The following is a 22,271-nucleotide window of genomic DNA, read 5'->3' on the forward strand; positions in this document are numbered from 1 at the left end:
AGATGCAACAAATCAAGTTCTTTCTGTCAATGACGTATTGCTCTCGATGTGATGTGATTGGAGTGAAGCCAAATCCAAACTGGCTTCCCTTGACACTTTTTTTTGGGTGCGCCAGGACCATTCACAGTTGAGCTCACTCAGTGTAGCGCAACGCTGATTGGCTATTATTTGATACTTTTTTTATCAAGGGAGGCCAAATGCTCACTGGCTTCCCTTGTATTCAACGATAGGGTCGGCAACAATGTCAAACTCTCTTTGACCAGAGAGCATCAGATAGATGGCCTACACATACAGAGACAGAGGGGTGCTGTTTCCCTCGCTTGGATGCTTTCTCCGGTGAGTTACATTCAGCCTCTTGCAAATTGAAGGAACATTATGAAACAAGGATAGACAAAAGAGAAAATTATTATTATATATGTATTTTTTTGTACATTTTTGGAGAAGCCTGGCTTCCCTTGGCTTCCATGAATACGCACCACTGGTTCTACCTGCTATCTGTGGCTGCCTGTACTAGCTTGTTATTGAAGCAGCAGATAGGCCTACTATAATGAATTCTCCAGCAGTAGCTAGGCAGATAGACCCAGTGAGGCAGGGGTCAGAGTTCATCCTCGACACTGCGTGGAGGCTCGCTCAGATTGGATTCATTTATTTACAGTCACATGCAGCACGTCACTCCTGTGGCGCTTTCTGATTACCCACAGTTTGATCTACCTCACACAAACATGCACCATTAAACTGGTTGCAGGGACAGTGTTAATGCGGAACTGCTGATGTTATTACGATGTTGGAGTGCTTTGCCTGTGTTTCTCTCATTGTCATTCTCTGAGGCTAGGCTGGATGCCCTGAGGGATAGCAGATGTATATACACATATCTTCAGACCATCCACTGATAACACTGTTGTGACAGCAGTATTTTATATACTGAACATCAAAATGAAAAATATGCCTTAACTTTCCTGGCAACACACTTGTAATGTTAACCCTGCAATCGATTTGTTTTCTACAGTGGTTGAGGTGAATTGACCTCACAATAGTGGTTCTCATGGAACACACTCACATTAGATGATCAACAATCCAATGGATCATCTCTCTGGAATGTCCATGTGTCTGTATCATGTCAGGTTCAGGGTTTATGTTATACATCATTGTTGTAGTCTGGGGGCTGCAGCAGAGGGCATGTAGGTGTGGCCTCTGGAGCTCCATGATGCTCTTGGCTGGATTCGTTAGCCGTGAAACACCTGCGCTTTGACATCTACAGGAGTGCTGCAGGAGGAATCTCTGTTACCTCCTAGCCCCAGAGTTCTCTCCAGTAAGGAAATCCCATGTGTGGCTCCAGGCTCGCTCTCTCGCCAATGTGTGTGAGTGCATGCATGCGTGGGTGGGTGTGTACCCACATGATTGTGTATGAGTGTATTTTGTGTGTGTATTATGTGTTCTATATTTTGGAATTTGAGATTGTGGTGATGACTGTGTACTCCCCCAAACTTCCTGGGGTAGCTCAGGGAGTTAGGGACAAGGGTCTGCTCTGTCAGAGCTGCTTCGCCCTACTTATCCATCCATCCATCCATCCACCTCTCCCTCTACAGAGGCTCTAATCTGTTCTGTGGAAAAAGCCTGTTCTGTGGTGCATTAGACCTTCACAGTCTGCCCCGGACCTTAGTCAGTCTCTCCCTCACTGTCAGTCTTTCTATCTTGTGGTTTTGAAAGCTATGTTTAAGCTTTTCAATAGATTTGAGATTGACCCCAGATGGCCTTCAATAGGACTCCAATAGGTCATCTAGGGTCAATCTAATTCAGTGTCTTAACCAATTTAACATTTCATCTTTAACTTCACCTATTGATCAACTGAGTTGCTGAGACAAGCAGATAAAGTATTTTACTCTAACTACTGCTCACAAAACCTTCTGATTAACTCAACCATTGTCCCTCTACAGAGATGAAGAGGTGGCACAGAAAATATACATGAAAGAGAGAAATGGATAAGAGAGATGGAGAGAGAGAGAGGGAGCGAGAGAGAGATGCATCCCACTCTTCGATCACTATGGTTGACACTGTGTCCTTTGTTGTGTCTCATCTCACGCCCTCCTCCTCGTAATTAGTGGAATCACAAAAATGCAAATGCATCATTACTGAGTCCTGCGGTGTGTCTGCATCTGACGTGTTTACCCTGACACTGGGCTGTAATGAGGAGGATACTGGTCTCCTCCTATCCTCCTCTCCTCTCATTATTCCTGATAAACAGCCATCTGCCCTTTCCTCTCCTCTCCCATCTCTGGCTGTGAGGTCGCTCAATACCTGGATTTGCAGTCATGCCTCCTATTTTCACCAATCCGCTCCAGCTGTTTGACTTCCTAATGAATCATTTATGTCAGTGAGGAAGGCCGTCTAAACTCCATTGATCCCAGTGGCGGCCTGGCTGGGTCAGACAGCACAACTCACCACTCTAGGCCAGCTTCAAGGAAGAGCTGGGCTCTGAGGCGGAATCACACAGCTCAAATGCCCCGCAATTCTTATGATGAAAGAAAAATTGATGTTAAAAAGGGCATAGTTAATCACCTTATATCAGGCTAGGGCAGGGCTCTCTAACTCTGTTCCTGGAGCACTACCAACCCCAGTTGTAACTATCCTGATTCACTTTATCAACCAGCTGATTATTAGAATCAGGTGTGCTAAATTAGGGTTGGAGTGAAAACCTACAAGACTGTAGCTCTCCAGGACCAGGGTTGGAGAGCCCTGGGCTAGTGGAATGGCTGTCTGTGTAGGCAGGTTCAGAGGTGAGGTGAACTGATCTCACGACATGCAGACCATGGTGCTGAGAATAAATATGTGCTATTGTTATGAATGGCCAAGGAACTAGGCTATTCAGACACGAAATTGAAAAGGTTTACTCTGCCATTACATTTGCACTCCTTACACAAATACTTTCATGTGTTACTTTCATAGACAATATATCAATATTCACAAGTCATTGTGCTACAGAAACTGTTTGTATTAAACTCTCCATTCTCTCTCCTCTCTCTCCCCTCCTCAGTTATGTGGGCCGTGTTGTGGGAAATGGCCTTCAGGCCCAGAAAAACAACCCAGAGATTAAGGTCCGCAGCATTGACCCCATCCTAGTGGCAGCTAGAGACAAACTAGAACAGTTCAAACAGGTACGTCTCATTACCACTGTTCCTTCTTCACTTAAATCTGACTGTAAACATGACCACTGATGACACCAACATGTCAGTCACATACTATTCTGACACAACCTTTCCACTTAGTTGCTGTTCCCACCAGTTGTGGTAAATGGCCTAGATTTGTGTGTTTTGTTGCTTGGTGTTCGGTGTTCGGTACAAACCATGCCATTGGAGTGGATTCAGACATCGGTCTCTGGAGGCCTGAGAGCTAGGATCAGCCAGCCAGCTAGCTCACAGACGTGGATATGCCAGACAAATCTGACTAAATTGTCCTGGTAGACCCATCACAGATACTTAGATAGTAAATCAGCCCCGCTATTGCTCAGGCATTCACTGGGACATTCACTATGAGAATGGAATACAATAACCCACTGATGCATTATAGATAAAGGAGCTCAATGCAAATCATCATGGAGGAGGAGCCTGCGGGGTCAGCGAGGCAGGAAGGATGGGTCACACAGTGTACTGTCTGGTCCCAGCCTCCTCCCCTCCTCCCCTGATGTATGTGTGTGTGGTAATTGGTGGTGTCTTGGAGGATTTGAGCAAACAGCCCTGTCCCTCTGATAGATGCGAACCCAGTGCTCTTAATGGCTGGGTGCCCACGGAAGTGCCAGCGATTTCACAGCTGGGGAAATCTGGCCCCCGGCAATGGGAGGACAGACATTGCCTAGGAGTTGCAGTATGTCGGTTCCATAATTAGTTTTCAGGCAGTCGCCTTCTGTCACTCCCTACACCTCCAAGTCTAAGAGCTCAAATAATGTTTGTTAGCTACTGGCACTTTAGGCCTAGATAAGATGCCAGGTGTGTGCTTAGAACTGGAGGTGGGTCCTTCAATCTGCTGCCTCATTCCACACATACCCGGTAGACACAATTACAGACTAACAGTGAGTCTTTTTTGAGGTCTTCAACCTCAGGAATGGTGGAGCCATTCAACAGGTCAGCAGATTCAGAGGAGACGCATTGAAGTCAGACTTTTGTCATGTAAATGTTGTTTAACCTGAACGTTCCCTCAACAAGAAGCCAAAGCTAATTTTCCCCTCAGACTCTCCTGAGAGTCTTTGTGCAGACTGCAGAGACGCTCAGGGAACAGTCCCTCCCTGCCTGGCTGGGCTGCTAGGAGCTCTGTTCTGACCTTTGTGGAGCTGAAAGGCTACTAGGCCCGCTGAGTCCTGTTGTGCTGTGGTGGTCTCACCCCCACACTCCACCCACTGTCTCTCTCTGTCACTCTCACTCTCTGCTACTATATTTCTCTGTCTACTCAGTTTTTCTTTCTCTCTTTAGCTGTTGTCTGGTCTTTCACACAGAGTTCTGGTGTTTTTTTGCTTTGCTAGAAGTGTCCTAACAGTGTGTGTGCCCAAAATAACTTATCTTAATCTAAAATGGGTCAGTGTTATACAGATTCATATTTTAATTTTTAGCCAACTTTATTCAGTCTTATAATTACAATTTTCTGGTTGAGACCATTGTTTATATATGTTATCTGGAGCCAGTTTGAAGCGGAGTATGCCCTGTAAAGCCATCAGATCAGACTGTCTTCCGTGCTTGGTGTGAGAGTGAGAATTTCCCCTGTTATCACCCCAGCCTAATGCAATAAGTGATCATATCGGCTGTTAGCGGGACAATAGCCGGGGTGCTAAAAAAGGTATTCTTGGTGGCCAACCCATTGTTTCAGCTGTTTCTGGTAGGGGATCGAGGAGAGGCACACAGCTCATCTGGCCCTCTGGGAGCCATTTCACTTCTGTCTCTTATTACTCCATTAAAAGCAGACGTGGCTGAGTTAGTTTCTGTGGGCCTGGCCCGAACAGAGCAGCCTGTCGGTTCAAAGCAGCCAGAGGCTGGGAAAGTCTATCAGAGAGGTGGGGAGGGGAGTAGAAAGCTGAGGAGTCACTGTAAGCACGTTGGGGTGGCTAAGAGCTCAATGTGAGAAAGAACAGGGATTTACAGGATTACATGTGTTTTATGGCCACTCTACCTAAGGGGAGAAAGAATGTTCACAACGTTCACAGCCATATTGTCAGTGTGCTTGTTTTTCTAACCCTGACTGGGACCCTGCTCACCTCTATAACGAACATCTCACACTTAAGAGATAAGATTTAGGTTGTTAGATTTATCCCCGTGTGTGATTTTTGTACCAATGTTCATTTGAAAGGGAGGAATCTTCAACCACAAAGAATAATTTCATTTGATTTCCTGAATTTATTTCAAATTTCCTCCACTGTGAAATAATAGAAAATCCTCACTGGATTTCAGAAAGCCTGGCTTTATTTGCTGTGATAGCTGCTCTGGTGAGGTTGAGGCTGAGGCCCTATCTGGCTGACATTGCTTTGGTTTCCTTTTGACCCAGTCTGAACCAGAACGTTCTGACTATTACAGGAAATACACTATAGGTTTTCACAACATCAGTCTTAAAATATTATGTTGGCCTAGCAATGTGTCTATCACAGTACAGTGTAAGATCCTGAGATGACAACATGTAGAGAGAGAGAGAGAGAGAGAGAGAGAGAGAGAGAGAAAGAAAGAAAGAAAGAAAGAAAGAAAGAGGAGAGAGTTTAGCAAAACAGAGCAGAAAAAATGATGTAGTTGTAATCTGTTCTTGACTGTTTATCCCAGTTGTTCGGTCATTTAATCATGTGAAATTAGCATCATGGAAAAATGAGGTTGAGGCTTAATACTATTTTTTTCTATGATAATTTATGCACAAGATTTATCTTCTACGATTGAGTAGTGTGCATGCTGCCAGTGCCCTGTAGGTTTTCCCATAATAAATTATTTATAAATCAGATTTTAGTAATGTTAAGATTTATTGGGGATTTATTTCTGTGCATGACAATATGTCATGTTTTGCCTGTTTTAAATGTTACTTCAATACCCATGAGCCTTGACTAACACCATAGGAGAACCGGCCACCACACACGCTCACAAGTACATTAAGGTATAAGAAAATCCCCCACCGCTAGGTTTGTTGAGTCCCTCTAGGATGGTTGTAAAAAGAGCTTTTTCTGTCATTCTTCATGAAAAGACTAACAGAGGTTTCAATGAGCTAACACTGTTTTTTATGAATAGCATCAATCCTGCAAAAAAGCTCATTAAGAAGCAATCACAGAAACAGGAAGTCAATTCATGGCACTGTAAAGGCTTAATGTTCTCCTGACACACATACACAGATGTGAATGATCACACATGCAGGCTCTCTCACTCACACACACACACACACACACACACACACACACACACACACACACACACACACACACACAGACCACACATACACAACGAGGGCAATTAAGGGCGAGGAGAGTGGGATTGGGATGCTATCATGCAATTAAACATGAAACATTAGAATACAATGTGGGCCCCCCAAGTGGCACAGTGGTCTAAGGCACTGCATCACAGTGTTAGCTGTGCCCCTAGAGATCCTGGTTTGAGTCCAGGCTCTGTCACAGCCGGCCGCGACCAGGAGACCCATGGGGCGGCGCACAATTGGCCCAGCGTCGTCCTGGTTAGGGGAGGGTCTGGCCGACAGGGATGTCCTTGTCCCATCGCGCTCTAGTGACTCCTGTGGTGGGCTGGGCACATGCACGCTGACACGGTCACCAGGTGTACGGTGTTTCCTCCGACACATTGGTGTGGCTGGCTACCGGGTTAAGCGGGCATTGTGTCAAGAAGCAGTGCGGCTTGGTTGGGTCGTGTTTCGGAGGACGCACGGCTCTCGACCTTCGCCTCTCCCGAGTCCATACGGGAGTTGCAGCGATGGGACAAGACTGTAATTACCAATTGGGGAGAAAACGGGGTAAAATAATAAACAAAAAAATTAAACATTAGAATACAACCAGAAGAGGAGGATCTGGAGAGAGGTAGATTTGGAGAAGAGAGCACAAATTAAGGGACAAAGAGAAATATACATGTAATTGAAAAGTGAATAATAAATAGGTAAAGCTAGGTGTGATTGGATAAGGAATTTGAAGGCCTAAATCATTGCAATGGCACAAGTGTTTGTCAGTCAGTGGGAGGTGGTGGCACAATAGTATAGAACAAATCAAGTATGTGATTTGAAAAGGGGTTGAGCTGAGCTGTTGCCATGCTGGTATATATTTGTCATTGTCTCTGGGTTACTGTGTGGCTCGTTGAATAGATGTTCAGACTGCCTGAAGAGATCCAGTGTTTTCTTTCCATTTTGCTTTTAATCCAAGTCTTTTGTGTTTCCCAGACCCTTTCAAGGACTCTATAAGAAAGTACAATATGCTCGCATTTGAGATTTTCTGTGTGATTTCTAACAGAGCAGTGCAATTAAATTTACTGTTCAAAAAAGACAATCACCTGGAACATGTCAGTCAGTGGGAAAAAAAAATGCATGTAGCCACATAGGTAGAAGCCAATCAGTCGCAGCTATGGTTGCCATGGTTCCTCTCAACATTTAATTGGTTTAATGCCATTGATAATAGGAGTTGATTAGGCCAACGTCACAGCCGGGGACATTTTAATTGTTATTATTTTTTATTTATTTTCTTTTTTCAACTCTTCACTTCTTGCCCTTATGATCCGCAAACTAGCTCTCTCCATACAACGTTAACTCTCCATACAACGTTAACTACAACGTTAACTCTCCATACAACGTTAACTACAACGTTAACTCTCCATACAACATTAACTACAACGTTAACTCTCCATACAACGTTAACTACAACGTTAACTCTCCATACAACGTTAACTGCAGCCAATTGCTTTTCTCCGTGAACTCATGAATAAGGCTATTAAATTAGACTTTTAATTTGTGGAAATGCAATTATGTTACGCAAGGTTAATGTGCTTATAAGACCTCACAGGGTCTCAATGTAGTGGAACTCTGGGGGGGCAGGGAGGACCAGGGTTTAATTTGGTACACAATGAAGAACAAATAATTACATCTACTTGAATACGTTGAGATACATGAATAGGCCCCTAATCACTTACACGTGTGATGTAATCATCAATCAGTAGGATTGGACCTTGAGTTAGTACAGGGTTTCCCAAACCCTGTCCTGGGGCCACCCCTGGGTGCACCATTTTTACCAAATAACTACACCGCATCATCAAGCTTTGATTATTTGAATCAGCTGTGCAGTGCTAGAAAGAAAGAAAAGTGCACCCAGGAGGGGCCCCAGGACCGAGTTTGAGAAACCCTGAGTTAGTGGACTGTAGACCATGGGAAATGCAAAGCACTCTTATGAAATCAGCATACTGTACAGTATGTGATTCCAAACTATTATTTCTATTGAACCAACAGCATTAGTTTTCAGTTTTAAAGCATGTCACCCTAGTCTGTTGGTGACATTTGGCCAGTGCAAAAAAGTGTTGTCGTCTCCCCAAGGGCAACAAAATCATCTGCTCTTCTGTTATAGTAACAGCCCCAAGGGCAACAAAATCATCTGCACTTCTGCTATAGTAACAGCCCCAAGGACAACAAAATCATCTGCTCTTCTGCTATAGTAACAGCCCCAAGGACAACAAAATCATCTGCTCTTCTGCTATAGTAACAGCCCCAAGGACAACAAAATCATCTGCTCTTCTGTTATAGTAACAGCCCCAAGGGCAACAAAATCATCTGCACTTCTGCTATAGTAACAGCCCCAAGGACAACAAAATCATCTGCTCTTCTGCTATAGTAACAGCCCCAAGGGCAACAAAATCATCTGCTCTTCTGCTATAGTAACAGCCCCAAGGACAACAAAATCATCTGCTCTTCTGCTATAGTAACAGCCCCAAGGGCAACAAAATCATCTGCTCTTCTGCTATAGTAACAGCCCCAAGGACAACAAAATCATCTGCTCTTCTGCTATAGTAACAGCCCCAAGGGCAGCAATATCATCTGCTCTTCTGCTATAGTAACAGCCCCAAGGGCAACAAAATCATCTGCTCTTCTGCTATAGTAACAGCCCCAAGGGCAACAAAATCATCTGCTCTTCTGCTATAGTAACAGCCCCAAGGGCAACAAAATCATCTGCTCTTCTGCTATAGTAACAGCCCCAAGGGCAACAAAATAATCTGCTCTTCTGCTATAGTAACAGCCCCAAGGGCAGCAATATCATCTGCTCTTCTGCTATAGTAACAGCCCCAAGGGCAGGCAACAATATCATCTGCTCTTCTGCTATAGTAACAGCCCCAAGGGCAACAAAATCATCTGCTCTTCTGCTATAGTAACAGCCCCAAGGACAACAAAATCATCTGCTCTTCTGCTATAGTAACAGCCCCAAGGGCAGCAATATCATCTGCTCTTCTGCTATAGTAACAGCCCCAAGGACAACAAAATCATCTGCTCTTCTGCTATAGTAACAGCCCCAAGGGCAACAAAATCATCTGCTCTTCTGCTATAGTAACAGCCCCAAGGGCAACAAAATCATCTGCTCTTCTGCTATAGTAACAGCCCCAAGGGCAACAAAATCATCTGCTCTTCTGCTATAGTAACAGCCCCAAGGGCAGGCAAAAATCATCTGCTCTTCTGCTATAGTAACAGCCCCAAGGGCAACAAAATCATCTGCTCTTCTGCTATAGTAACAGCCCCAAGGGCAACAAAATCATCTGCTCTTCTGCTATAGTAACAGCCCCAAGGGCAACAAAATCATCTGCTCTTCTGCTATAGTAACAGCCCCAAGGGCAGGCAACAATATCATCTGCTCTTCTGCTATAGTAACAGCCCCAAGGGCAACAAAATCATCTGCTCTTCTGCTATAGTATCAGCCCCAAGGGCAGGCAACAATATCATCTGCTCTTCTGCTATAGTAACAGCCCCAAGGGCAGGCAACAATATCATCTGCTCTTCTGCTATAGTAACAGCCCCAAGGGCAGGCAACAATATCATCTGCTCTTCTGCTATAGTAACAGCCCCAAGGGCAACAAAATCATCTGCTCTTCTGCTATAGTAACAGCCCCAAGGGCAGGCAACAATATCATCTGCTCTTCTGCTATAGTAACAGCCCCAAGGGCAACAAAATCATCTGCTCTTCTGCTATAGTAACAGCCCCAAGGGCAACAAAATCATCTGCTCTTCTGCTATAGTAACAGCCCCAAGGACAACAAAATCATCTGCTCTTCTGCTATAGTAACAGCCCCAAGGGCAACAAAATCATCTGCTCTTCTGCTATAGTAACAGCCCCAAGGGCAACAAAATCATCTGCTCTTCTGCTATAGTAACAGCCCCAAGGGCAGCCACATCAATAGTGAGCCCTTTTTACTATAGGATATATAGTGAACAAAAATATAAATGCAACATGCAACATTTTCAAAGATTTTTACTGAGTTACAGTTCATAAAAGGAAATCAGTCATTTAAAATAAATTAAGTCCTAATCTATGGATTTCACATGACTTGATAGGGGTGCACCCACTGGGGAGCCAGGCTCAACAATTTAGAATGAGGTTTTACCCAAAGACAGAAATACTCCTCAGTACCCCCACCCCCCTCAGACGATCCTGCAGGTGAAGAAGCCTGTTGTGGAGGTCCTGGGCTGGCTTGGTTACATGTGAGGCTGGTTGGACATACTGCTAAATTCTCTAAAACTATTTATCTACCATAAGGCAGCTTATTGCACGCTCGCTCAAAACATGAGACATCTGTGGCGTTGTGTTGTGTGACAACAAAGCACATTTTAAAGTGGCCTTTTATTGTCCCCAGCACAAGGTGAACCTGTGTAATCATCATGCTGTTTCTTGCTATGCCACACCTGTCAGGCGGATGGATTATCTTGGCAAAGGAGAAAGGCTCACTAACAGGGATGTAAACAAATTTGTGCCCAAAATTTGAGAGAAATGAGCTTTTTGTGCATATGGAACATTTATGAGATGAAACATGGGACCAAAACTTTACATGTTTCATTTTATATTTTTGTTCAGTATAGTACTATTGATGCTTCTTCAACCAATACATTCTTGCATGTTGGTATGGAAGATCCAATAATCATTGTGTTTTCATCCTGTCACGACTTTCGCCGAAGTTGGTGCCTCTCCTTGTTCGGGCGGTGTTCGGCGGTGGTCGTCGATTTCTCAGTCAAACGTGAAGAACAAAAGGAGCTATTTCGCCTACAAAAATAATATTTTTGGAAAAAAGGACATTGGCTATCTAACTGGGAGTCTCGTGAGTGAAAACATCCGAAGCTCATCAAATGTAAACAATTTAATTTGATTGCTTTTCTGATTTCCCTGACCAAGTTACCTGCTGCTAACTGGACAAAATGCTATGCTAGGCTATCAATAAACTTACATAAATGCTTGTCTAGCTTTGGCTGTAAAGCATATTTTGAAAATCTGAGATGACAGGGTGATTAACAAAAGGCTAAGCTGTGTCTCAATATATTTCAGTTGTGATTTTCATGAATAGGAATATTTTCTAGGAATATTTATGTCCGTTGCGTTATGCTAATTAGTGTCAGTCAATGATTACGCTCCCTCATGCGGGATGGGGAGTCACTAGAGGTTAATGGAGTCATCAGGTGCACCCAGTCCTCCGGTACCAGTGGAGGAACACGTCCAGCAGCACGATGGACGCGATGCTCCAACATCTTGGCACAGCCATGATGCTCCAACATCTTGGCACAGCCATGATGCTCCAACATCTTGGCACAGCCATGGATCGCGTGCTGCTCACCATGGAGCGATGGGAAAGAGGGGGTTTTCCCACAACCCCATCAACTTCACTCCAACCAACACCACCACCAACACCACAACCTACACCACTGTCCACCCCTCTGTCACCTGGACCTAGTGGGATTTGGCTCTCGTTCCCGAGCGCATATGATGGGACGGCTTCCGGGTGCCAGGGGTTCCTGCTCCAGTTGGAGCTCTACCTGGCGACCGTCCACCCGGCTCCCTCGAGATACGAGAGCATGTCCGCCCTCATCTCCTGTCTGTTTGGGAAGGAGCTTGAGTGGGCCAACGCTGAAAGGGGAAGTATAGACGCAGCGTCGGTCCGCTTGTTCCATATCAGACAGGGGATGAGGAGCGCATAGGAATTCACACTGGACATCAGGACCCTGGCTGCCAGCGTGGGATGCAATGAGAGGGCCCTGATCAACCATTACCGATGTAGTCTACGTGAGGACGTTCGTCGGGAGCTGGCCTGCAGGGACACCGCCCTTACCCTCGACCAGCTGGTGGATTTATCCATCCGGCTGGATAACCTGTTGGCCACCGGAGGGTGGGTGACCGGAGGGGGGGCTGTTTCCTGCACTACCTGTGGCCTCAGAGGACACACTGCTGGTCGGTGCTGGAGAGGTTCCCCGGGAAGTCGAGGCAGCAGGCAGGGCACTGGTGGATCATCCCAGGTGAGTATGCATCCAACTCACCCAGAGCTTCCTGTTGCGCACATGTATATATCTATAGAATTTCCCCGCATTCTCAGCATAAGGCGCTAGTAGATTCAGGCGCAGCTGGGAACTTTATTGACCGTTCGTTTGCTCGTAGATGGTTCCTGTTGATGTACCCTTCCCTGTACATTCCTTAGATAGTTGTCCTTTAGGGTCGGGTCTGATTAGGTAGGTCACAGCTCCACTATGTATGATAACGCAGGAGGGTCATGAGGAGAGAATTAGTCTCTTCCTGATCGATTCTCCTGCATTTCCTGTGGTGTTGGGGTTTCCCTGGTTGGCCCATCATGACCCCACTATTTCGTGGCAATAGAGGGCTCTCAAGGGATGGTCACGTCAGTGTTCAGGGAGGTGTATAGGTGTTTCCATAGGTGCAACTACGGTGGAGAGTCCAAACCAGGTCTCCACCATGCACATCCCCCCTGAATATGCCGATTTGGCTCTCGCCTTCTGAAAAGAAGGCAACTCAACTACCACCCCATCGACGGGGGGATTGTGCGATAAATCTCCTGGTAGACGCAGCACTTCCCAGGAGTCACATGTATCCTCTGTCACAGGAGGAGACGGCGGCTATGGGAACATATGTCACCGTGCATTGCCCGTGCATTGACTATAGAGATTTAAATCAGATCACGGTGAAGTATAGTTACCCTCTTCCTCTCATAGCCAGTGTGACCGAGTCATTGCATGGGGCGCGCTTCTTAACCAAATTGGATCTCAGGAGGGCTTATAACCTGGTGCGTATCCGGGAGGGGGATGAGTGGAAGATGGAATTTAGTACCACCTCTGGGCACCTTTTGTAGACAAGATTTTCAGGGATCTGCACGGGCAGGGTGTAGTGGTGTATATAGATGACATTCTAATATACTGCGCTACACGCGCCGAGCATGTGTCTCTGGTGTGCAAGGTGCTTGGTCGACTGTTGGAGCATGACCTGTACGTTAAGGCTGAGAAATGTCTGTTCTTCCAACAGTCCGTCTCCTTCCTAGGGTACCGCCTGTCCGAGTCAGGGGTGGAGATGGAGAATGACCGCATTTTAGCCGTGCGTAATTGGCCGACTCCAAACACAGTAAAGGAGGTGCAGCGGTTCTTAGGGTTTGCCAACTACTACCGGAGGTTTATCCAGGGCTTTGGTCAGGTAGCGGCTCCCATTACCTCTTTGCTGAAGGGGGGACCGGTGCGACTGCAGTGGTCAGCTGGGGCGGACATAGCTTTTGGTCACCCGAAGGCTCTGTTTACCTCGGCTCCCGTGTTGGCTCATCCTGATCCCTCCTTAGCGTTCATAGTAGAGATGGACGCGTCCGAGGCTGGGATAGGAGCTGTGCTGTATCAGCGCTCGGGTATGCCACCAAAACTCCGCCCCTGTGCGTTCTTTTCGAAGAAGCTGAGTCCGGCGGAGGGAAACTATGATGTGGGGGACCGGGAGCTGTTGGCTGTTGTCGGGGTTCTGAAAGCAGGTAGGTTTCTGCGGTCTTATTTCCAGGACCGGCTGGGGGAATGGTCGTCTTTCATCCCCTGGGCAGAGATGGCCCAAAACTCCCTCCGCCGCTCCTCCACTAACCTGTCTCCGTTTCAGTGTGTAGTAGGTTATCAGCCGGTTCTGGCACCGTGGCATCAGAGCCAGATTGAGGCACCTGCGGTGGATGAATGGTTTTGGCGCTCGGAGGAAACCTGGGACGCTGCCCTTGTACGCCTGCAACTGGCCATCAGGCGACAGAAGGCGAGCGCCGTCCGCCAACGCAGTGAGGCCCCGGTGTATGCACCGGGAGACCGGGTCTGGCTCTCGACCCGAAACCTGGCCCTTCGCCTGCCCTGCCGGAAGCTGGGTCCGCGGTTTGTGGGGCCATTTAAAGTCCTGAAGAGACTGAACAAGTTATGTTATAGGTTACAGCTTCCTCCTGATTATCGTATTAACCCCTCGTTCCATGCGTCTCTCCTCAGACCGGTGGTGGCTGGTCCGGGGGTGGGGGGGTACTGTCACGACTTCCGCCGAAGTTGGTGCCTCTCCTTGTTCTGGCGGTGCTAGCGTCCCTCTCCTTGTTCGGGCAGCGCTAGCGTCCCTCTCCTTGTTCGGGCGACGCTAGCGTCCCACCTGGCCACGATCCAGTGAAATTGCAGAGCGCCAAATTCAAATACAGAAATATTCATTATAAAAATTCAGAAAACATAAGTATTTTACATAGTTTTAAAGATGAACTTCTTGTGAATCCAACCACTGTGTCAGATTTCAAAAATTATTTATGGCGAAAGCATACCTTACGATTATTTGAGAACATCGCCCAGCAGACAAATCATTACAAACAGTAACCAGCCAAGTAGAAGAGTTACACAAGTCAGAAATAGAGATAAAATGAATCACTTACCTTTGGTTTCACTCAAAAGACATTAATTTACTCAATAAATGTTTGTTTTGTTCGATAAAGTCTCTCTTTATATCCAAAAACCTCAGTTTTCTTCAGTAATCCACAGGCTCAAACGCAGTCACAACAGGCAGACAAAAAATCCTAATTGTATCCGCAAAGTTCATAGAAACATGTCAAACGATGTTTATATTAAATCCTTGTTTTTAGCCTAAATAATCAATAATATTTAATCCGGACAATAACGTTGTCAATATTAAAGGTAAACAAGAAAGGCACTCTCTTGGACGCGCACATGAAAAAGCTCTGTGACACTGCAGGGTCCACTCATTCAGACTGCTCTTACTCCCTCATTTTTCAGAATACAAGCCTGAAACAATTTCTAAAGACTGTTGACATCTAGTGGAAGGCGTAGAAACTGAAATTTGAGTCCTAAGTCAATGGATACTGCCATAGCATTGAATAGAAAACTACAAAATTCAGAATGCTGCCCCCTACCCTAGAGAAGTTAACCCTCTGGTTCTCATTATGTTTTTTTGTGTGATTGTTCCTGGTTTTGTGTTATTTATTGATTTATTGGCTGATTATTTTTCAGAGTAAAGTACGTTATTTTACTCAGTTCTGTGTCCTGCGCCTGACTCTGTCCTCACCTCTGCACAACTGACACTTGACACACCCTAACCCAAAACATTGCTGTGATAGGCCCATCTGACTGATATGATTACGATGGTCATCATGCTTCTTGACAGTGTCAAAGTATATTTCCTTAGTCCAAGTAAAGTGACACAGAATGGTCAGAATGCTTCTTGGCAGTGTCATAAAGTGTGTTTTCTACAAGTTATTTAAAATATGATATAAAAAATGACTGTAAAGGATTTAAGAAACAAACTTTTAAATGAAAGGAGAGTTCTTGACAGGGAAAACTCATTTGAATAAATGTGGGTTTTGACACTAATCTAGGCATCATAACCAGCCATAAAAAAATGCAATATGTCACAACAGGTGTAAATATATTGGTTATGACAGGGTTATGACCGTGTCATGACATGTTATGACACTGGGAGTCAAGTAAAATGTTACCCACCTGTCAGATGAACCAACATTTGGAACAGTGCATACTAGGCTCTAGTTGGATATCATCACATTTTGTTCAACACGAAACCTATAATTTTGTTTTCGTAACGTTGATCTGTGCTGTCTGCAAAAGTTAATCTTGCCATTCAGAGGACAAGTGTATTTTTCATACTTTATTCATTTGTGTCAAATGCATTGTTCGCAAGATCACATTATGCAGACGAGCACAATGTTCTGTTGCAGAAGACTGGCTCATCAACATTGCCTGCAGTCAGATGTAATAATGCTGGAAAGGGAAGAACATCTAAGCTGAACTCATAGCTCTGCCTACCAGTTTGCTGAAATTTTATAATTGCCGTTTTTGATTTCACATCATTTTTGGGGGAGGGGCAGTTTTATTACTGATGTATATGCACATGGGTTATGTCCATATTAACTCTCACTGTTGTATTCGGCACATGTGACAAATAACATTTGATTTGTAAGCAGATCAGTATGTATTGTGTGCTCTAGCATTCGTCTGTCCATTTAAATCATGTTTTGTTTTGAACAGTGGAACAGTACAGAATTTGATGTGGCTTATTTTCAGACAGGATTACCCCAATTGACCTCTGATATATGTTTGTGTGTGTGTTACAGGAGATGCAGGGTCAGATGGGCTGGGCGACAGAATGGGGGGCGTGGGTGGAGACGGGCAGTGGGACGAGAGGAGAGGCCAGCGGAGAGTGTGACGATGAGGACGGATGTCAGGGATCTGGAGAGGAAGACTTTACTGGTGAGTCAGAACCCCCCTCTTTAATTCATTTTTATTCCCTCACCCCTCCTTTTCCTCATCTGCCTATTGATCCTCCTCTCCCTCCCCATACTCTCTCCTACCTCAGCCAACTAGACTCCCTGTAGATGAGACTGCTGCTTGTGTCAGATGTCAGAGACTAATATTGAAACCTGTCTGTGTCTCAAGTCTACTACAATACAGTATGTTGCGGTTGCGTTAGCTGCCTTTTCCTCTCTGACTAATCCATATCTATACTTTCCCCTTATGATGTTATCTTCTGCTATATGCAAATGGTCAGCAGAACAGGCTGACAACAGCTGTCAGTGAAATAACACATCAATAAAACAAGTACCAGTGTCTTGTGTGGGTTTATCCTCAGTGTAGGATACTGATTGATTTGTGGACAGCATTTTTTAAAATTACTTCAAGTTGAATTGTTATTCTATTCTTTGTGGTAGAACTGGCTCATGGCTGTATACCAGCACTACTGCAATACAAAGGATGAATTATTGTGTACACAGACTCATAAACACTCACTTTCTCTTTGTAAGAGCTGGCTTTGTGAAAGCAACTTCACCAAAATAGAGGTGTCAAAAGGTGAAAAGGTTTGAAGCTGATTGCAGATTGTTCGTTCATCCAGTCTCTTCTACTCAGATCATTAGAAAGAGTGCGCGAGAGAACAAGGGGAGAGCGAGAGGTGAGAGAGGAGAGATAAGCACTGATCCCTGGTTCAGTCAGTGGCTCTAAGATCTGTGGAGCAAGTAAATGACACTTGTCTGTCTGCTAGTAATTGCTGTGCTCCAGCAGTCTGCCTGAGCTCTTCAGAAGAGGATGGTAAAAGCTTTTTCTCAAGTCCTCCACAACACAGCTCAACCAGGGTGCATTTAAAGTGCAAGAAGAGCGACAGCGCAGGAAAGATGGGAGAGAGAAGCTCGAATATTTCTATATGAAGTATAATATTCTATTATAGTGACTGTTACCTTCTGGTGAAGACATCTGTTCAAAGTCATTTGAAGGACAAGGGAGTTTGCAGCATGCTACACACCTAGTGGGAGTAATGATGAGTGGACATGGTTATCTTTGCAAGTGGTTACAAATCCCTTCAATAGGGAAAGCAGTGAACAAGCAGGGTAAAGGTTGCACCTTTAAATGAGATTAGCTGTGACGATGACAATTAAATGAGTATTCGTGAGTATTCATGAGTATGGTTTGTGGCTTAATGTAACTCGTACAACACACAGTGAGCACTGATCCCGCTCATTTCCCATAGCGCAGTCCCTAGAAGCTGAATTTCATAATGAGTTGTAGCTCAGTGAAGTGTGACTGCTGGAAAGCAAGAGCCTTGTTTCACTACTTTACTCTTCTGCACTCCGTCAAAGCCAAAGGTTAGATTTGGATACAGCTGGTACGGTCTGTTGACAGATTCTCATAAATTGTTGTCACACTGAATGTGTGTGTGAGCATGTAAAGGTGTGTGTATTTCTGTACTCGTGTGAGACTGGGACTGGGACTTACATTGATAAAATGGGTCCATTCTTCCCCATACTGTCAGCACTCCTAAAGTTCACATACAGAAGCTTAATGCAGGCCATCCTCTCTGTGCTCTCATTTCACACACACACACACACACACACACACACACACGAAATGGAGCCAGAAGGGGCATCCTGAGAGAGCTGAGGAGGATTTACCCATTTGCCTCTCCTCTCTCTCTCTCCATCTCTCCGTCTGCTGAGGGAAGCAGATTGTGCGATGGGATCACATGGAAGCTGAACAGGGGAGAGGCACTGTGAGATAACACTGGGGGTGGCTGAGGATGGGAGGCTATACAGGTCAGCTAGAGTAGAGACTAATAGTTGGACAGAGAGAACATGGTAGTAGAGTAGATGTACAGGTATGACCAGAATAGTAGTCCAATATGGTGGTGTGGGGGATACAAAGGGTAGAATGAGAGGAGAGGTTTCGACTGAGGTTTGCATCCATCCTGTTTTGAGCTAATTCTACCCCAGCATAGGTATGTACTGTATGTATGATTGTATGTATGTATGTATATGTGAAGCTACATTATAACTCAGTAACAGAATGGAAAAGGGGATATGTTGATTATTCCACAGTAAAGCTTCCATAGTGCACTATGCCTATGTCACGGAGTTACTTTCTATGATCCCCAAAGAGAGATATTCAGAAAAGCTACGCTCTACTGTGTCAGGATGTTATATAATATTGAATCACAGATCTTTCTCTTTATTTCTCTCTCTCTCTCCTCTCACTACAGTGTATCTATCTTTGTTTTCTGAGCTAGATTAAGTTTTCTCCTAATCCTACAATGATACCCTGGTCAGATTGGCCTGGTCCTCCCATGATGTCATGATAGTTGTGCTATGATGAGTTATTGCTTGGTCGTGGTGAATCTGCAGTGGTGTTTGGCTGTTGTTTGATGACAATGTGGTTCCACTCTGCTGTTGGATTCCACTCTGCTTTAATAATGTGTTTCTCAATATCAAAGGAATGTTTTCTTTACTTAGAAAATGATTGGAGTCAAGATGGATAGCCAGCCCCTGGTCTGTTTGGATGAGGTTTTCACTCCGAGGCTGGGATCAAATCTTTCTCTTTTTCTTCTGGAATCTTTTAGGATTCTAAATTGATTTTCCCATCTCAAATAAACAAGAGTTCCTTTGCTGAGACAGGTCCGCCCTTTTGCAATGTCAATAATGGTAATGTAATTAGGACCAGAGACGGAAGAGAAAGCGAAACTTCCCACTCCCTAATTTTTTGGGGTTCATATACAGTCAATTAACTAAACAGACCAGACCCAGCTGCTAATGCTTTGGTGCCTCTGTTAAGCAGACCGGAACTTACTATTTTTTTTCAATGGTAAACAGGCTGAGTAGGACGTGTTAATTTATCCACCTTCTATGATTTTGACCATCCCAGAGAAATGGAACATATCCTCCCCTCCAGAATTCCCAAAATGCACTGCTCCGGGAGAGGAATGATCTGGGATTTTCCTGGGACAATCTCTGTTGCTATGGATACAAGGTGGTCCGTGGTCTCCAGGGTCTCGTTCAAGGACAACACAACAAAGAGAACACAAACGGAAGCAAATATTCAACCATAATTAAACAGTCACAACTCTCATAACCTACAATATCTGACCCAATGTCTTCACTAGCCTTGTTTCAGAAAACATCTTTCACTTACATGGCTTACCTCAGTGACACTGTGAGGAACAAGACCTCACTATGGGGGAGTTGTGGGAACATATACTGTTTTTGTTTTTCATCTAGCAATTGAACAGTTCTTTTAAACTTAATGGTAAAATATTGATGTGTACATTTGTAATTTATTTAGAGTTTTGATTGATTGAGAAATGATTGATGTCCTATTGATTAGCAGGCAAAATGTTTATTTTAGTCTAAAAATATGTCGATATATTTTACATTACCTTAGTCTATCCTCTACTGTCACTCTCTCTCCTTGATAGAATAATGCAAGGTTAGGATACCACACTCTAGACGAGCGCTTTCGGTCTGGTCTTTCATATTTAATGTGAGTGTGTTTCTAATGTTGTTGTCTCGGATCCCTTTCATGCAACTCCCTCTCTCAAAGTTTAAATTGAGATGGAAATGTCTGCTTATGAAGGCAGCTGAGGAAATGAACGCATTGCATGGCCTATTAGTCTTCCAAGGTGACGTGAGGCTGAGGCTGGTCCGTTGCGTTGTGGCACCCGTAAAATAAAAATAACACGCCCAGGCAAATGTACAATTCCTGACAAATGAGATTCTTCGCCACGCAAAAGATGCTGATGTGTATCCCCGTTTTGATTGGCTGTTATTTGCCACCATTCACAGAAAGTTTGAGGATTTACTATGCATGGAATAAAATGCACATACTGTAACCCTGGTTATTACAATGGGAGAAGGAACATAGGAACTCTGCTTGACTAAACACATCAGAGCAGTCAGACATAAGCCTCACCTTGTTCGCAAAGCATGGTCGTTGACATATTTGAACCCCTTCCTCATAAATACAGTACATAGAGCTGAGGTTCCCAGTAACAACGCCCCTTGTGCACAATACATTTTCTGGTGAGCAGCGCACTGTCTGCACATTTGGCAAAGCAGATCAATCGTAGTTTAGAAAGACAGTTTCTCTTTCTCTGTGTGTTGCCATGCATACATCTGCTACGGAGTGCAGCAGCAGCCATTTTGTGCTCCCTCTGGTCTTCCAGGCAGATCCCATGGATAAAGGGGAAGGCCAGGGGAAATTAAAGTGCTTAGCTGATAATATCCGTGGCGGCGTTGGCCCCAGGGGAGAGATGGAGAGCAGCTGAGCTAGGCAGAGTAGAACATAGCAGACCCCTGGCCCAGTGCTGTGTGCACACTGTTCACATTCAGGGTCAGTGGGGCTGGGTCTGTTTGTCACTGCCAACACCAGTGTTCCTCTGGCTCCTTTAGTCCTGTTTTAACACAGTGTAAATGTACTGGCTGGACAGTGGCTGCAGCTCTGGTTCTGCTGCCTTCCAGTGAAATCTGCATTGGATTTCAGTTTGTATGAGAGTACTTATAATATGATTGTTACTGTGATCTAAGCGCCCCTAAAGCTTCTCTGTGATTGGATTTAATGATATGTATGTATTGTGAACAAGCTTGTTGTATAATTCAATCAGTCCTTCCTTAAACCAGTTACTCTCTCCCTCTATTCCCTATGGGCTGATCATTGTTTATGTGGCACGGTGACAGAACAGGGCATTTCCTTGTATTAGATTGCTCCCTATGCCATGACTACACAATCTCATTACAAATCAAATCAAATGTTTATTTGTCACATGATTCGTAAACAACAGGTGTAGACTAACAGTGAAATGTTTACTTACGGGTCCTTCCCAACAATGCAGAGAAAAAAAAGGGAAATAGTGGAAAACATTGTATATTTAAAAAATAACACAAGGAATAAATAGAAAAATAAATCCACAATGAGTAATGATAACTTGTCTATATACAGGTGTACCAGTACTGAGTCGATGTGCAGGGGTACGAGGTAATTGAGGTAGATGTTTACATATAGGTAGGGATAAAGTGACTAGGCAACAGGATTAATAGTAACAGCAGTGAACTGTTAGCGCAAGAAGGGTCAATGCAGATATTCCGGGTAGCTATTGGTGAACTATTTTAACTACCTATTTAACAGTCTTATAGCTTGGGGGGGTAGAAGATGTTCAGGGTCCTGTTTGTTCCAAACTTGGTGTATTGGTACCACTTGCCATGCGGTAGTAGAGAGAACAATCTATGACTTGGGTGGCAATGGGGTCTTTGATAATTTTTAGGGTCTTCTTTTGGCACCGCCTGGTATACGTTTATCTCTCAGTAACTATGGCATTGGGCTCCTGACATGCATAGGACGTAGGCTACAGTAGATGAGCTAGGAGCTTTTCTTCATCCCTGGGTGAGGCTTTGACATTCATGCCTGGAGCGAAATGCGGCCTAAACCCCAAACCTTGTTCCAACAAAACAACCCGGTTTGCAGTTATTTGAAGTTGTTCCACATGT

The 22,271-nt window shown here is 44.6% G+C and overlaps 1 protein-coding gene across 2 annotated transcripts in view; it reads left to right on the forward strand.

The window, feature by feature from the left end:
• LOC139409248 (glypican-5-like) overlaps window positions 1-22,271 on the forward strand; it is a 73,553-nt gene that overhangs the window by 40,790 nt on the left and 10,492 nt on the right. For both annotated transcript variants that reach the window (XR_011634386.1, XM_071154131.1), the window contains exons 7-8: window positions 3,032-3,152; window positions 16,587-16,722. Coding sequence is in view for 1 of the 2 variants with exons in the window: in XM_071154131.1 (XP_071010232.1) it covers window positions 3,032-3,152; window positions 16,587-16,722 (257 nt within the window). In the remaining variant the exon portion in view is untranslated. The remainder of the gene's footprint in view (window positions 1-3,031; window positions 3,153-16,586; window positions 16,723-22,271) is intronic.

This window comes from Oncorhynchus clarkii, chromosome 5, assembly GCF_045791955.1.
Source record: "Oncorhynchus clarkii lewisi isolate Uvic-CL-2024 chromosome 5, UVic_Ocla_1.0, whole genome shotgun sequence".
Taxonomy (NCBI): Eukaryota; Metazoa; Chordata; class Actinopteri; order Salmoniformes; family Salmonidae; genus Oncorhynchus; species Oncorhynchus clarkii.